The 17904-nt window shown below is 30.7% G+C and overlaps 1 protein-coding gene across 1 annotated transcript; it reads left to right on the top strand.

Moving 5' to 3' along the window:
- Nucleotides 1–2114: 2114 nt before the first annotated feature.
- On the top strand, nucleotides 2115–16558 carry tmem38a (transmembrane protein 38A). The gene is made up of 6 exons (XM_058074207.1): nucleotides 2115–2330; nucleotides 8241–8397; nucleotides 10470–10654; nucleotides 10768–10855; nucleotides 13822–13939; nucleotides 15903–16558. The coding sequence occupies exons 1-6, from the start codon at nucleotides 2207–2209 to the stop codon at nucleotides 16113–16115; spliced, it is 885 nt and encodes a 294-aa protein (XP_057930190.1). The 5' UTR covers nucleotides 2115–2206; the 3' UTR covers nucleotides 16116–16558.
- Nucleotides 16559–17904: the final 1346 nt, after the last annotated feature.

Consider the following 17904-nt stretch of genomic DNA (forward strand, 5'->3'; position numbering starts at 1 on the left):
GCAATATTATTAATAAAATCAAGAATAATGTTGTAATTTTTGGAAAATTAGGTTGGGGAAAAAAGGTGTGATATTACAAGTATAAAGTCAAAATATTATTTGAATAAATTCAGCTGAGATGCGGGCTGTTTTTTGAGCATATCATGCTATGAGAAACAATTAAATTTTCACTATGATTTCTGCAATATTTTTTGCATTATTATGAATAAAATCAAGAATAATGTTGTAATTTTTGGAAAATTAGGTGGGGGAAAAAGGTGTGATATTACAAGTATAAAGTCAAAATATTATTTGAATAAATTCAGCTGAGATGCGGGCTGTTTTATTAGCATATCATGCTATGAGAAACAATAACATTTTCACTATAATTTCTGCAATATTTTTTGCAATATTATTAATGAAATCAAGAATAAAGTTGTAATTTTTGGAAAATTAGGTTGGGGAAAAAAGGTGTGATATTACAAGTATAAAGTCAAAATATTATTTGAATAAATTCAGCTGAGATGCGGGCTGTTTTATGAGCATATCATGCTATGAGAAACAATTTAATTTTCACTATAATTTCTGCAATTTTTTTGCATTATTATGAATAAAATCAAGAATAATGTTGTAATTTTTGGAAAATTAGGTTGGCGAAAAAGGTGTGATATTACAAGTATAAAGTCAAAATATTATTTGAATAAATTCAGCTGAGATGCGGGCTGTTTTATGAGCATATCATGCTATGAGAAACAATTTAATTTTCACTATAATTTCTGCAATATTTTTTGCATTATTATGAATAAAATCAAGAATAAAGTTGTAATTTTTGGAAAATTAGGTTGGGGAAAAAAGGTGTGATATTACAAGTATAAAGTCAAAATATTATTTGAATAAATTCAGCTGAGATGCGGGCTGTTTTATTAGCATATCATGCTATGAGAAACAATTACATTTTCACTATAATTTCTGCAATATTTTTTGCATTATTATGAATAAAATCAAGAATAATGTTGTAATTTTTGGAAAATTAGGTTGGGGGAAAAAGGTGTGATATTACAAGTATAAAGTCAAATTTTTTTCTCATAGCTCGTAGTTTGCCTATTTTGAAAATTTTATTTTCACTATAATTTCTGCAATAGTTTTTGCAATATTATTAATAAAATGAAGAATAAAGTTGTAATTTTTGGAAAATTAGGTTGAGGAAAAAGGTGTGATATTACAAGTATAAAGTCAAAATTGTTTCTCATAGCATGATATGCTAATATATGATATTTTATGATATTTTGCCTATTTTGTAATCTCTATTTCCAAAATGCCAATTTGAATGATTATTTTGGATATGTGCATGCTTGTCAAAATGTTAAGAAGTGTGATTTCCACTAAAATCTATTGAGTTATCAAAAATTGAATGTCTGTTACTTGTTTGTTTGGTTTTTTTTTCCTATCTCCTGTGTGCTAACCACTCGATATGTAATTTTTTTAATTTTTAATCTTTTTTTTATTTATTTGCACACCTTTGAAAAATATGTTGTGATTGTGTGGTGTTGTGTAAAATATGGAGGGAAAAAATAAATTTATAAAATGTGTAGAAAAAAAAAAATCCGAATGCACTTTTAAATAATAGCCACTTTGCATACGCACTATTATTATAATTGTGTATTATTTGATGTTGTAGCGCCCTCTAGTGGCAACGAGTTGCCTTTCTATGAATATATAAAAAAATGTGCTTCCATTTTATTGTCCTTCATGGCATGCATTTACACTCTTTGATCACACGGGGGCGTATGAATAACCTATGTTACATTTACGGAGGGATTGGGTTCAGTTATGTCATGTAAAAAAAAAAACATGCGTGTTATTTGCTATTTTTTTGCATGCGTTTTATCTCATATATATATTTTTTAATCCCCCACAGCGACGCAATAAGGTGTTGATGACGTCACGACACATTGTTGCAACCAACCTAGCAGCAGCTGGCACCACAACACATGATGCCATGATGGTGAGGAGGAGGAGGAGGATGACGATGAAGGAGGCTGCAGGAGATGAGTGATATTAATAGGAGGGCTTTTGAGCGTCTCAGCCTTTCACTACCGTGACCGTGGGGGGGCTTGGAGGAGAGTCGGGTGGTGGACCGGGGGTTTTTGTGTGTGGGGGGTGCTTTCCGATTGTGACTGCGCACTTGGGACTACTATAATAATCTGGGATCCGCAAGACGGGCGACATGGATGTGCTGGCTGTTCTTAATTTAGGAGATTTTGCTCAGGCTTTCTCCAAAATGGGAATGTTTCCTGTGTTCGATGTGGCTTATTACATCGTCTCCATCCTCTACCTCAAGTATGAACCAGGTGAGAAATATTGGAGCACTTTTAAGCATTAATATTTTTACTATTTACATATATATTTATATATAAATACAATAATAATGCATTAGAAGTACATTTATTACCAGAATGAATAAGAAATTCCAATTTAAATTTAAATTCAATGCATTTCTTATGGCCATACAAGCCATATCCATAAAAGGACTCTGTTGCATTCAATGCCCCACTTTTTTTTTTCCATAAAAAGCATGGAGTGTTGTTGCTGCTGCAGCCTGACCTCATTCAAACTCACTGAAGTGAATTAAAACACTGACATTGTCCAAGTTTTTAACTCCTTTAGGACTTAGGGTGACTGAAATGTGAGAAAAAAAAAACTTGTGCATGCCAGCAACTTAGAAGCAAAAAATAGAAGATCCTGAAATAGATGTCCAGTGGGGCCTCCAAAAGCCCCCCCCCCCCCCGCCCCCCCCTGCACTCTTGTAAGGCTTCGGGACTAGAATGTTAAACACGGGACGATTTACTAGCTTTTGTTCATGAAGGAAAAGTTGTTTAAACCTCACCGAAAAGCGTGCAAACATTGTATTATTTACATTTGGGCCGCACAATAAAACTGTCATTGTTTTGATGAATTATTGAGCTTTAGAAAAGTTGTTAAACAACCTTCAAAGCTCTTAATTTACTCACATATCATATAACAAAGACACAAAGATGTGTGGAAATATGTTGTAATAACTATAAAAGCATTCTTCACTCGCTAAATGTACTGCAAAAAAGGCCAGTAAGGATAATTCATAATGGCGCCTACAGAGAACATACTAACTGCTTATTTCTAAAATCACAAATACTTCAACTTGCTGATATAGTTCATCTTCAAACAGCTAAAATAATGTGGGTAATATGGGGTAAAAAAAAATATGGGGTAAAAAAAAAATATGGGGTAATAACTATAAAAGCAATCTTCACTCACTAAAAGTACTGGAAAAAAGGCCAGTAAGGATAATTCATAATGCCGCCTACAGAGAACATACTAAGTCCTTATTTTTAAAATCACAAATACTTCAACTTGCTGATATAGTTCATCTTCAAACAGCTAAAATAGCTAATTATTTTTAGCCTTATGCAAAAAAAATAAATAAATAAAAATGAAAAAAAAACTAAATAAAAATTAATAAAAATTAATAAAATAAATTTATAAATAAAATAAATTTGCTAAATACAAGGATGAAGAGTCTTGAACCAGTCATGATGTGCTATATATATCACTATATTGACACTTACTATGGTACCCATTATGTCATTGGATGCTCATATCACCTCCTACTTCGGTACGTGACAAAAATTTAAAAAATTAAAAAATGTAAAAAAATGAAAAAAAAAACTAAAAAAAAAAATAATAAAAATTAATAAAATAAATATATAAATAAAATAAATTTGCTAAATACAAGGATGAAGAGTCTTGAACCAGTCATGATGTGCTATATATATCACTATATTGACACTTACTATGGTACCCATTATGGCATTGGATGCTCATATCACCTCGTACTTTTGGTAAAATAAAAATAAAAATAAAAATAAAAATAAAAATAAAAATAAAAATAAAAATAAAAATAAAAATAAAAATAAAAATAAAAATAAAAATAAAAATAAAAATAAAAATAAAAATAAAAATAAAAATAAAAATAAAAATAAAAATAAACATAAAAATAAAAATAAAAATAAAAATAAAAATAAAAATAAAAATAAAAATAAAAAATAAAATAAATCATTTAAATTATATTATGAAAGCAGGAAGTGAACAAATGTACCAGTTACTGATTGTAAAAGTACCAGATAGAGGGGTAGGATTTAATAAGCTTTGCTTCTTCCTACTCCTTTTGGACATGTGGAACTGTGAACTGATTATGTGATGCATTCAATTGTAATCTGATGCATGTTCAAATGAAATTAAACCATTACCATTACCATTACCATATGGTCATGACCTAAACTATAAGATCGCGGGTACAAGCGGACTAAATGAGTTGTACCTGACCAGTAGGAGGCATTGGGGAAGACCCAGAGACTATAATGTATGTCTTTCAACTGGCCTGGGAATGCCTCGGGATAAACCAAAAGGAGCTGGATGAAGTGGAGACGGAAGTCTGGGCTTCCCTGCTCAGGCTGCCGCCCCCATGACTTGACTTTGGATAAAGCTACTTCCGAAACACGGACTGCAAAATGTGAAACAACACAACAAAATGAAAGTGTGTCACTAGCTGGAAGTAAAAAATATTGTCGGTATCGATACGAGTATTCCGTGTTTCCACATCTCTTCCATTGGAGAAAGTTCTGACAGTCAAATGACTGGCATTGCCTTCATTTGCATGATGACCTTTTCTTATTTTTTTTCATGCGTGTTCACCTTCTTTAGTCATGCTGAAAACATGGCAGGGAGTTAAGAGAGAGGCGAAGACAAGTGTCGGGGGTTAAAGGTCAAGACGAGCCCGACACATGCAAGGCGGGAGAAACGGTCGAGCCGGATCTATTCATAGGAAGGCATCTCTCAGCATCGGATTGCGACACCCTCGCACACCTGTTGGTGGACATTTGTGGGAAGGAGTCACACTCTGTGACATTAAATGTGTGTGTGTGTGTGTGTGTGTGTGTGTGAGTGTGTGTGTGTGTGAGACCAACAATTATGTGGTTGTAAATTACGGTGATCTTTCCTTAGAAACCAATATCTACACTTCAAAGTGCGGCGCGGGGGCCATTTTAGTGCCTGGCGTGGGTGTTTTCTTATTGGTCCTAAGCACATTCTAAAAATAATTAAATTAAATTAAATTAAATTAAATTAAATTAAATTAAATTAAATTAAATTAAATTAAATTAAATTAAATTAAATTAAATTAAATTAAATTAAATTAAATTAAACAAGAAATTACATTAAACAAGAAATTACATTAAACAAGAAATTACATTAAATTAAATTAAACAAGAAATTAAATTTATAAATTTATTAAAAACAGAAAAATATAAATTAAATATTAAATATTAAATATTAAATATTAAATATTAAATATTAAATATTAAATATTAAATATTAAATATTAAATATTAAATATTAAATATTAAATATTAAATATTAAATATTAAATATTAAATATTAAATATTAAATATTAAATTACATTAAACAAGAAATTACATTAAACAATAAATTACATTAAATTAAACAAGAAATTAAATTAAATTAAACAAGAAATTAAATTCATTAATTTATTAAAAACAGAAAAATATACAAACTTTTTCAGTGCTTTGATTCCAATTTTCTACAATAAAAGCTCTGATAAAACATTCCACTGTTCTCAAATATCTTAATTTTTATTTTTCTGCACAAAATAAGATGAAAAATAAATAAACAAATCAAGAATAAAGACAATCAATCAATCAGTAATAAATAAATATAATAATAATAATAAAACTGCAAATAATAAAAACTTAAGAAACCACATATAGTTGGTGGGTAGACAAATTATTTTTTTTGATTAAAATGAACAATTTTAATTATTAGAGCCCTGTAGACATGACAAAACACGACTATAGTCACATTTATACTCTTTTTATTTTATATTTAACATATTGCGCAACTGCAGGGTCTTGAGACACATGCTAACTCGCAAACAAGAGAGCTAGCAAATCACTAGCCTTCAAGTTATTTCCTTTAAACTTAAATAGCCAAAAACTTACCACTTCCACACGGATAGGGAGGATAACTATTAACAGTTATTTAACCTTTAACATGAACATGAATCAAACGTAATAGTTTTTTCTGGGTACATGATACCATACAGCATCCATATCAAACTAACATTAAACTTTCATGTCAAGGCGGGGGGCCTCAAACTACTGTCCTGGGTGCAACATTTGGCCCGCGGGCTGCGTGTTTGAGACCCCTGCTCTAAAGTGTCTATGTGCATTTTGAAGACACGATGCACCAGTAGAGCTACTAACAAATGACAGTCAATGTCCAAGTCACTATTAAATGGTGATAAGGGTATCCTATCAGGGGCGTACACATTATGGTGGACGGGGCGTACCCATATATACGCCACCACGACGCACATGCTTTACGCTGATAACTGCTTGTGAAGGTCAATGCATGAAGTTTAAGGTCATATAGAAAAGAACTGACATATCAAGAAGAAAAGCACCTGAACCTAAAAAAAAAACAATGTAAAGGAGAACTCCATGTAAGTCTTTTTAAGGAAATGGAGCGTGTTATTGCAAATGTTAGCAAAGTTGTAAACATTTTTGTGTCTCTCCAACTCAAGTTGAACTAAAGTTGAAATTCAAAGGAGGCGTTACCAGCGCTTGACAAGAAAAATGAGTGGAAAATACGATAAAATGGGAACATTTTCTGCTGAGATCTGGGGTGTCCAAAGTGCAGCCCAGGGGCCATGTGCGGCCTGCAGGTTGTTGGCATATATTATAAAAATCTAATTTAAAAAGAAAAAAAACACCAGTAAAAATCAGTAATTCTACAGGAATCATGTCAAAATATTAACACAAAAAAGGCGTAATTTTTTTGCGAGAATAATGGTGTAATATTATTAGTATTAGTATACTATTAGTATATGAGTATACTATAGTATATATTAAATACAGACATTATATATTAAATATTCATACATACATACACATACATATATAATATACACCCATTAAATATTAAATATTAAATATTAAATATTAAATATTAAATATTAAATATTAAATATTAAAGACTAGACTTTTTTCATTTTTGGTCAAGTGGTCAAATATTAAATATGAAATTCATACATACATATGCATACATATATAATATACACTAAATATAAAATATAAAATATAAAATATAAAATATAAAATATAAAATATAAAATATAAAATATAAAATATAAATAGTAAAGACTAGACTTTTTTCATTTTTGGTCAAGTGGTCAAATATTAAATATTATATTCATACATACATACACATACATATATAATATACATTAAATATTAAACATTAAACATTAAACATTGAATATTGAATATTAAATATTAAATATTAAATATTAAATATTAAATATTAAATATTAAATATTAAATATTAAATATTAAATATTAAATATTAAATATTAAATATTAAATATTAAATATTAAATATTAAATACTAGACTAGACTTTCTTAATTGAGTGGTCATTTTCAGAGAATTATGGTGCGGAAAGTATTAAATGTCAAATTTTATGAGAACAAAGACAACATATTATGGGAATAATATACATATAATATACATATATACATACACATACATATATAATATACATACATTAAATATTAAATAAAAATATCAAATAGTAAATAATAAATAAATAAATTTAAAGACTAGACTTTTTATTAAGTTGTCATTTTTAGAGAATTATGGTGCGGAAAGTTTTGCATTTCATATTTTATGAGAATAAAGACAACATATTAATAAAGGAATAAAGTCCTAATGACAAGAGGGAAGTTTAAATAGTTTGGGGGCAATGAAAAATGAAACCAAAAATAGCTGTAATTTTCCATGAACAAGGCCAAAATATTAGGAGAAAAAGGCCATATTCTAACTGGAAAAAAGTTGCACCATTATGAAAATACTGTACTATCAAAAGGAAAAATTGACACAAATATGAAGTATGATTTATTAATAAATATTGTATTATTATATTTATATTATATTACATATATATTATATGTTATTAAATACTAATAATACGTCTTTTCTTGAAATATATGTAACTTCTTATCATATCAACATGTGTTGCTTTCCTAAATACAAAAGCGGCCGTTGCCTCCTTTTATCATTTTTCATCCCTCAGTGGAATAAATCCCCCCCCCCCGACTTCAATGATAAATGACCTGCTTCCGATTTGTCCGTTTGTGTGCTGTGCAGGCTCAGTGGAGGTTTCTCGCAGGAGTCCCGTGGCCTCGTGGCTGTGCGCCATGCTCTACTGCTTTGGGAGCTACATTGTGGCCGACGTCATGCTGGGAAGCAGCCCTCTTGACTACTTCCAACACAACAGCCACATCCTGTTGGCCTCTGCTGTCTGGTGAGGAAGGGCTGGAGTACTCCCAGTAGTATTCTAGTAGTATTCGGTACAGGCTAAAACGGGACTCATGTCATTCATTCATTCTGGAGCCTGGAGCCTATCCCAGCTGTCTTCGGGCGTAAGGCGGGGTACACCCTGGACTGGTGGCACATATAGACAAACAACCATTCACACTCACATTCATACCTATGGACAATTTGGAGTCGCTAATTAACCTAGCATGTTTTTGGAATGTGGGAGGAAACCGGAGTACCCGGAGAAAACCCACGCATGCACGGGGAGAACATGCAAACTCCACACAGAGATGCCCGAGGGTGGGATTGAACCCTGGTCTCCTAGCTGTGAGGTCTGCGCGCTAACCCCTAGACCACCGTGCCGGACTCATGTCATATGAATATAAATCATATAAATCTACACTACATTGTTTAAGATGATAAAGTTAACTGTAGTATACAGTACAAATACTAGGTTATACATTATACGTATATACACAGTATGTATTTATAGGGATATAAATGTGTGTGTATATAATATATACAGTATATGTAGAGTATACTGAAAGTGGTTTCCCCCTTCCTGATTTACGCTTAAGGGCTGCACGGTGTATGAGTGGTTAGTGCACAGGGCTTGCAGCTAGGAGACCCAAGTTCAATTCCACCCTCGGCGGTCTCTGTGTGGAGTTTGCATGTTCTCCCCGTGCATGCGTGGGTTTTCTCCCGGTACTCCGGTTTCCTCCCACATTCCAAAAAAAAACATGCTAGGTTAATTGGCGACTCCAAATTGTCCACAGGTATGAATGTGAGTGTGAATGGTTGTTTGTCTATATGTGCCCTGTGATTGGCTGGCCACCAGTCCAGGGTGTACCCAGCCTCTCTTGCCCGAAGACAGCCGGGATAGGCTCCAGAGTCATGAACATTATGAGGAAAAATAATGCCACTTTAGGAGCATAAATGGGACAATAAGAATAAAGTCAAAATATTATGGGAATAAAGTCATAAAAAGAAAGTTGAAATAATTTGGAAATATACCAATTTTTTAATAATAATTAATTGAGTTGTAATTGTTGGAAAATTAGGTTACAGAAAAAAATCATAATAGGACAATAAAGTCAAAATATTATGGGAATAAAGTCATAAAAAGAAAGTTGAAATAATTTAGAAATAATAGGAGAATAAAGTCAAAATATTATGGAAATAAAGTCATAAAAAGAAAGTTGAAATAATTTAGAAATAATTGGAGAATAAAGTCAAAATATTATGGAAATAAAGTCATAAAAAGAAAGTTGAAATAATTTAGAAATAATAGGAGAATAAAGTCAAAATTTTATGGGAATAAAGTAATGAAAAGAAAGTTGAAATAATTTAGAAATAATAGGAGAATAAAGTCAAAATATTATGGGAATAAAGTCATGAAAAGAAAGTTGAAATAATTTAGAAATAATAGGAGAATAAAGTCAAAATATTATGGGAATAAAGTCATAAAAAGAAAGTTGAAATAATTTAGAAATAATAGGAGAATAAAGTCAAAATATTATGGGAATAAAGTCATAAAAAGAAAGTTGAAATAATTTAGAAATAATAGGAGAATAAAGTCAAAATATTATGGGAATAAAGTCATGAAAAAAAATTGAAATAATTTAGAAATAATAGGAGAATAAAGTCAAAATATTATGGAAATAAAGTCATAAAAAAGTTGAAATAATTTAGAAATAATGGGAGAATAAAGTCAAAATATTATGGGAATAAAGATATAAAAAGATAGTTGAAATAATTTGAAAATATAGAAGAATAAAGTCAAAATATTATGGGAATAAAGTCATAAAAAGAAAGTTGAAAAAATTTAGAAACAATAGGAGAATAAAGTCAAAATATTATAGGAATAAAGTCATAAAAAGAAAGTTGAAATAATTTTAGAAACAATAGGAGAATAAAGTCAAAATATTATGGGAATAAAGTCATATTGTAACATTTAAGTGTTACAAACATGCAAAAAAAAAGAAGTCAGGAAGGGGGGGGCAAACACTTGACACCATGTGTACATGTGAATAATTGTCCGTAACAATGTAAACACAGGTACCTCATCTTCTACTGCCCGCTGAACCTCTTCTACAAGTGTGTGGCTTTCCTGCCCGTCAAGATGGTGTTGGTCGCGCTGAAGGAAGTGGTCCGTACTCGCAAGATTGCCGCCGGAGTCCATCACGCCCACCACGCCTACCACCACGGCTTCTTCATCATGGTCATCGTCGGTTACGTCAAAGGTGATGTATCTATTAGCGGACCGACAACACACGATACTGTACATCGACAGCAAAATCAGTTGCCAGAAAAAAAACGTGAAAAAAAAAGTGTTAATCTTTTTTTCCCATGGCAGGATCTGGAGTGGCTCTCATTTCCAATTTTGAGCAGCTGTTGCGTGGCGTGTGGAGACCCGAGACCAACGAGATCCTCAATATGTCATTGTGAGTTTCTTCTTTCCTGACTTCATGCCTCCCATTGGTGGATACTGCTCCGGTAGAAATACTATTTCTTATATTTAGCACTGTGATGGATTGTAAGCTGTATGGGATGATACTTGTTCATCGTTAAGACCATTCATAACATCAAAAGGTATTTTATTCTGCAGCGATTGTCGTATTATCATGACAGAAATAGAAATAGTCCCAACTGTACAAGGTGACTTATGTTTTCTTTAATATTAACTCTTTGCTACTAAAGTGGAATTATTTTTCCTCATAATATTACAAGTTTATTTGACAGAATTTCTGAATTTTTTGGGGGTATATTTTCAAATTATTTCAACTTTTTTTTATGACTTTATTCCTATACTATTTTGACTTTATTCTCCTATTATTTCTAAATTATTTCAACTTTCTTTTTATGACTTTATTCACATAATATTTTGACTTTATTCTCCTATTATTTGAAATAATTTGAAAATATACCCCAAAAAATGCAGAAATTTCTGCATTTTTTGGTATATTTTCAAATTATTTCAACTTTCTTTTTATGACTTTATTCCCATAATATTTTGACTTTATTCTCCTATTATTTCTAAATTATTTCAACTTTCTTTTTATGACTTTATTCCCATAATATTTTGACTTTATTTTCCTATTGTGAATTTTTCTGTAACCTAATTTTCCAACAATTACAACTTTATTCATTATTATTGAAAAATTAATTGGTATATTTTCAAATTATTTCAACTTTCTTTTTATGACTTTATTCCCATAATATTTTGACTTTATTATCCTATTATTTCTAAATTATTTCAACTTTCTTTTTATGACTTTATTCCCATAATATTTTGACTTTATTCTCCTATTATTTCTAAATTATTTCAACTTTCTTTTTATGACTTTATTCCCATAATATTTTGACTTTATTTTCCTATTGTGAATTTTTCTGTAACCTAATTTTCCAACAATTACAACTTAATTCATTATTATTGAAAAATTAATTGGTATATTTTCAAATTATTTCAACTTTCTTTTTATGACTTTATTCCCATAATATTTTGACTTTATTATCCTATTATTTCTAAATTATTTCAACTTTCTTTTTATGACTTTATTCCCATAATATTTTGACTTTATTATCCTATTATTTCTAAATTATTTCAACTTTCTTTTTATGACTTTATTCCCATAATATTTTGACTTTATTGTCCTATTATTTCCAAATTATTTCAACTTTCTTTTTATGACTTTATTCACATAATATTTTGACTTTATTCTCCTATTATTTCTAAATTATTTCAACTTTCTTTTTATGACTTTATTGCCACAACATTTTGACTTTATTCTCCTAATGTTATATTAATACAAGTTTATTCTCCAAAATTCAACTTTTTTTCTCATTAGAATGTGACTTTCTGTTCTTAATATTTAGACTTTATTTGCGTAAAATGACAGAATTTCTGCATTTTTTGGGCATATTTTCAAATTATTTCAACTTTCTTTTTATGACTTTATTACCATAATATTTTGACTTTATTCTCCTATTATTTCTAAATTATTTCAACTTTCTTTTTATGACTTTATTCCCATAATATTTTGACTTTATTCTCCTATTATTTCTAAATTATTTCAACTTTCTTTTCATGACTTTATTCCCATAATATTTTGACTTTATTCTCCTATTATTTCTAAATTATTTCAACTTTCTTTTTATGACTTTATTCCCATAATATTTTGACTTTATTCTCCTATTATTTGAAATAATTTGAAAATATACCCCAAAAATGCAGAAATTTCTGCATTTTTTGGTATATTTTCAAATTATTTCAACTTTCTTTTCATGACTTTATTCCCATATAATTTTGACTTTATTCTCCAATTATTTCTAAATTATTTCAACTTTCTTTTCATGACTTTATTCCCATAATATTTTGACTTTATTTTCCTATTGTGAATTTTTCTGTAACCTAATTTTCCAACAATTACAACGTAATTCATTATTATTAAAAAATTGATTGGTATATTTTCAAATTATTTCAACTTTCTTTTTATGACTTTATTCCCATAATATTTTGACTTTATTATCCTATTATTTCTAAATTATTTCAACTTTCTTTTTATGACTTTATTCCCATAATATTTTGACTTTATTCTCCTATTATTTCTAAATTATTTCAACTTTCTTTTCATGACTTTATTCCCATAATATTTTGACTTTATTTTCCTAATGTCATAAATTTTCCTGTAACCTAATTTTCCAACAATTACAACTTAATTCATTATTATAATTGTTTATATGACGAATTAAAAAAAATAATTTAAACTTCATGCTACTACATGACATTAGTTTTAGGTTATTCTCGTAAAATTCCGACTTCCTCTTTAGATTACAACCTTTTCTCATAATATTTTGACTTTATTCTTATTTTCCCATTTTTGCTACTAAAGTGGCATTATTTTTCCTCATAATATTACAAGTTTATTCTCCAACTTTTTTCTCCTTAGAATGTGACTTTCTTTTGTTAATATTTAGACTTTATTTGCATAAAATGACAGAATTTCTGCATTTTTTTGGGTATATTTTCAAATTTATTATAATTGTTTATATGACGACTTAAGAAAAGCAAACTTTATTCTTATTTTCCCATTTTTGCTATTGTTGTTGTTTTTTTTTTTGTCAGATTTTTTTGGTAAATTATATTTTCAAAACGTGCTGTGCCCCAATAAAAATATAACAACAGACTACAATTGGCCCCTGGGCCACACCTTGTACACCCCCCACTTTAAATGACCTAAATCGGTATTAAGTAAAATCAGACATATGATGGATAACATTCGCCATGATTATGTTATCATGTATTATCATCAAAATATAAAATAAATGCAAGACGCTTTATCGTGAATCAAGATAAAAGTTAATTTAAATTTAATTAAAAAAGTTAAATGAATGTAATTTTTTTCCCCAGCCCTACCAAAGCTAGTCTATACGGAGCCATCCTCTTCACCCTGCAGGAGGCTCATTGGCTACCGGTGTCCAAGGGGACCCTGATCCTGGTCTTCACTCTATTCATGGCCACAAGCAAGGTCAGTGTTGCACTGCAATCATAATCATAATTAGCACCAACACCATGCCAATGACCACTAATGATAATTTACGTAGAAAATCCCACGTATTCTGGCCACTAGGTGGCAGTAATGGCACAAAACATTGACAAATTATTTTACATTACGTGACCTTTTATATGTGAAAACACGTATCCTCCCTTTCTGTGTGGAAGTGGTAAATGTTTGGATTCTTAAGTTTACAGGAAATAAATACGAGGTTAACTGGTTAGCTCACTCGCTTGCTAGCTTGGAAAATATTCAATTTATTAATAAATGGAACATGTTTATATGGATTATAAACATTAATAAATATTCCATTTATTAAAATTTTTATATGGAAAATATTGGTGGTTTGAAGTGGTTTATTAAAAAATTGAATATTTTCCATATAAACATGTTAATAAATATTTCATTTATTAGTATCAGAGTTGTGCCAAGTGTTGTAAATAATTAATAATAGGAGTGTAAATGTGACTATAGGGGTGTTACTTCATCTCTACCAGGCTCTAATCAAGTTAAAAACTACATTTACAAAGCCTTAAACATGTTTATATGGAAAATATTCAATTTATTAATAAATGGAACATGTTTATATGGATTTTAAACATTAATAAATATTCCATTATTAACATGTTTATATGGAAAATATTCAATTTATTAATAAATGGAATATTTTACAGATATCAGAGTTGCGCCAAGTGTTGTAAATAATTAATAATAGGAGTGTAAATGTGACTATAGGGGTGTTATTTCATCTCTAACAGGCTCTAATCATGTTAAAAACTACATTTACAAAGACTTAAACATGTTTATAAGGAAAATATTCAATTTATTAATAAATGGAACATGTTTATATGGATTATGAACATTAATAAATATTCCATTTATTAACACGTTTATATTCAATTTATTAATAAATGAAATATTTTCAATATAAACATTAATAAATATTCCATTTATTTGTATCAGTTTACAAGTGTTGTAAATAATTAATAATAGGAGTGTAAATGTGACTATAGGGGTGTTATTTCATCTCTAACAGGCTCTAATCATGTTAAAAACTACATTTACAAAGCCTTAAACATGTTTATATGGAAAATATTCAATTTATTAATAAATTGAATATGTTTATATGGATTATAAACATTAATAAATATTCCATTTATTAAAATTTTTATATGGAAAATATTCAATTTATTAAAAAATTGAATATTTTCCATATGAACATTAATAAATATTCCATTTATTAGTATCAGAGTTGCGCCAAGTGTTGTAAATAATTAATAATGGGAGTGTTAATGTGACTATAGGGGTGTTACTTCATCTCTACCAGGCTCTAATCATGTTAAAAACTACATTTACAAAGCCTTAAACATGTTTATATGGAAAATATTCAATTTATTAATAAATTGAAATGTTTATATGGATTATAAACATTAATAAATATTCCATTTATTAACACATTTATATTCAATTTATTAATAAATGGAATATTTTCAATATAAATATTAATAAATATTCAATTTATTTGTATCAGTTTACAAGTGTTGTAAATAATTAATAATAGGAGTGTAAATGTGACTATAGGGGTGTTATTTCATCTCTGACAGGCTCTAATCATGTTAAAAAAATACATTTACAAAGCCATAAATGTGTTTATATGGAAAATATTCAATTTATTAACATTGAATGCTATATGGTGGAGATGTATTTATCGAATACTTTATCAAATACTATAAAAATATACTATAAAATTTTTTATAAAAAATGAATTCAAAATAAAAGCATATTTGCGTCCAGTGAAAACGGGTTAGCGGTGCGAATATGCCCCCTAGTGGCTCGTCATTGCCGTGACGCTGTTGAATGTCATATTCTTGTCGTTAAAAACGTAATAATTTTCCAAAAATGGGTCACCACCTTTCCTATGTCGCCCCCCCACCAGGTGTGGATGACTGCCCGCCACTCACACGGCTCCCCCTTTGCTCTCATCGAGTCCTGGGTTTGCCATCTGCTCTTTGGCTCCCCTTTGGGCGGATCTGAGGAAGACCATCATCATCATCATCCTCCTCCAGCCGCGACGGTGTCATCGTCGCTGAAAAGCAAGGAAGATCTGAGCGAAGGCGCTCGGAAAAGGAAGGCCAAGAAGGCGGAGTAGAAAAATGAAGTAGCGTCACCGCTAACGATTGGAACTGCGTCGGACTCTCTGGACTCACCAAACACGGTTTTTTTTCCACTCGATTTTGGCGCATCTCCTGTCCTCTACAGTCGAAGAGGCGATTATCACAACCGAGACGCTTTCTCGTCGAGCCAAACCGTGTTCTGCGTTTTACATTTTCATTTACATTTGAGCAGAACTCTGTAAATACAATCATCCACTCCGACAAAAATCCCTGGATATTTGAAAACTATTTCTAATGTTCCCATCCGTGCTGCGTTCTGTGTGGTCGTTCATCGGAGCGTCAGTGGTTCATTTCACTTGTTTCACAGCAGAAAGGAATTAGGATAAGATAAATGTGAAGAAAGTATCCTAGGAAAGAAGAACTTTTTACTTTAAAGCTGATGAGTAATCAAAGAATTTGAATAAAATGAAGAGAAAGATGTTGTCTTGCTTGTTTTTTAAAAAATCTTTTCTTACTGTATTTCCTGTGTTCTTAATGCTTTCAAATAAAATGTAATATTATTATTATTATTATGTAACCACATTCAGGAGCACTTTCTACATTCATTCATTCATTTTCTACTGCTTTTTCCCTCATATAGACAAACAACCATTCACACTCACATTCATACCTATGGACAATTTGGAGTCGCTAATTAACCTAGCATGTTTTTGGAATGTGGGAGGAAACCGGAGTACCCGGAGAAAACCCACGCATGCACGGGGAGAACATGCAAACTCCACACAGAGATGGCCGAGTGTGGGGAAAGACAAAATAAGAAGCCAAAAAGTTACCACTTCCACACAAAATAGGAGGAGAACTCATTCATTCATTCATTTTCTACCGTTTATCCTCACAAGGGTCGCAGGGGGTGCTGGAGCCTATCCCAGCTGTCATTGGGTGAGAGAGGCGGGGTACATCCTGGACTGGTGGCCAGCCAATCACAGGGCACATATAGACAAACAACCATTCACACTCACATTCATACCTATGGACAATTTGGAGTCGCTAATTAACCTAGCATGTTTTTGGAATGTGGGAGGAAACCCATGCTTAATACATAACTTTTAATGAGGTCTTCCTACATTTTTAATTTTTTTTTAAATTTTCCAAATATTTCAACTTTCTTCAAAATTTTCTTTTAATAATATTATGATTTTATTCACATAATATTAGAACTTTTTCCCCAACCTAATTTAAAAAAAAAAATCATAATTTTACAACTTTGAAGAACTTTATTTTCTTCATAATATTACAAGTTTATTCTCGTCAAATTGCCAAATTTTTTTCTCAATATTTTGACTTTATTCTTGCAAAATTACAGCTGATTTTCCAGTTCTGTTAACTATTTCAACTTTCTTCTTGGAAGTTTCTATGCCGCTTATCCTCACTAGGATTGTGGGGGTATGCTGGAGCCTATCCCAGCTGACTTCAGGCGAGAGAGGCGGGGTACACCCTGGACTGGTGGCCAGCCAATCACAGGGCACATATAGACAAACAACCATTCACACTCACATTCATACCTATGGACAATTTGGAGTCGCTAATTAACCTAGCATGTTTTTTGGAATGTGGGAGGAAACCGGAGTACCCGGAAAAAAGCCACACATGCATGGGGAGAACATGCAAGGGTGTACCCCGCCTCTCGCCCGAAGACAGCTAGAATAGGATCCGGCTCCCCCTGCGACCCCTGGTGAGGACAAGTGGTAGAAAAGAGGCATAGAAGCTGTAAATCAGGAGTATGTTTCCATAAACTCTGAGCATGTTTGTTTGTTTTGTGTAACG

Source organism: Doryrhamphus excisus, chromosome 5, assembly GCF_030265055.1.
Source record: "Doryrhamphus excisus isolate RoL2022-K1 chromosome 5, RoL_Dexc_1.0, whole genome shotgun sequence".
NCBI lineage: Eukaryota > Metazoa > Chordata > Actinopteri > Syngnathiformes > Syngnathidae > Doryrhamphus > Doryrhamphus excisus.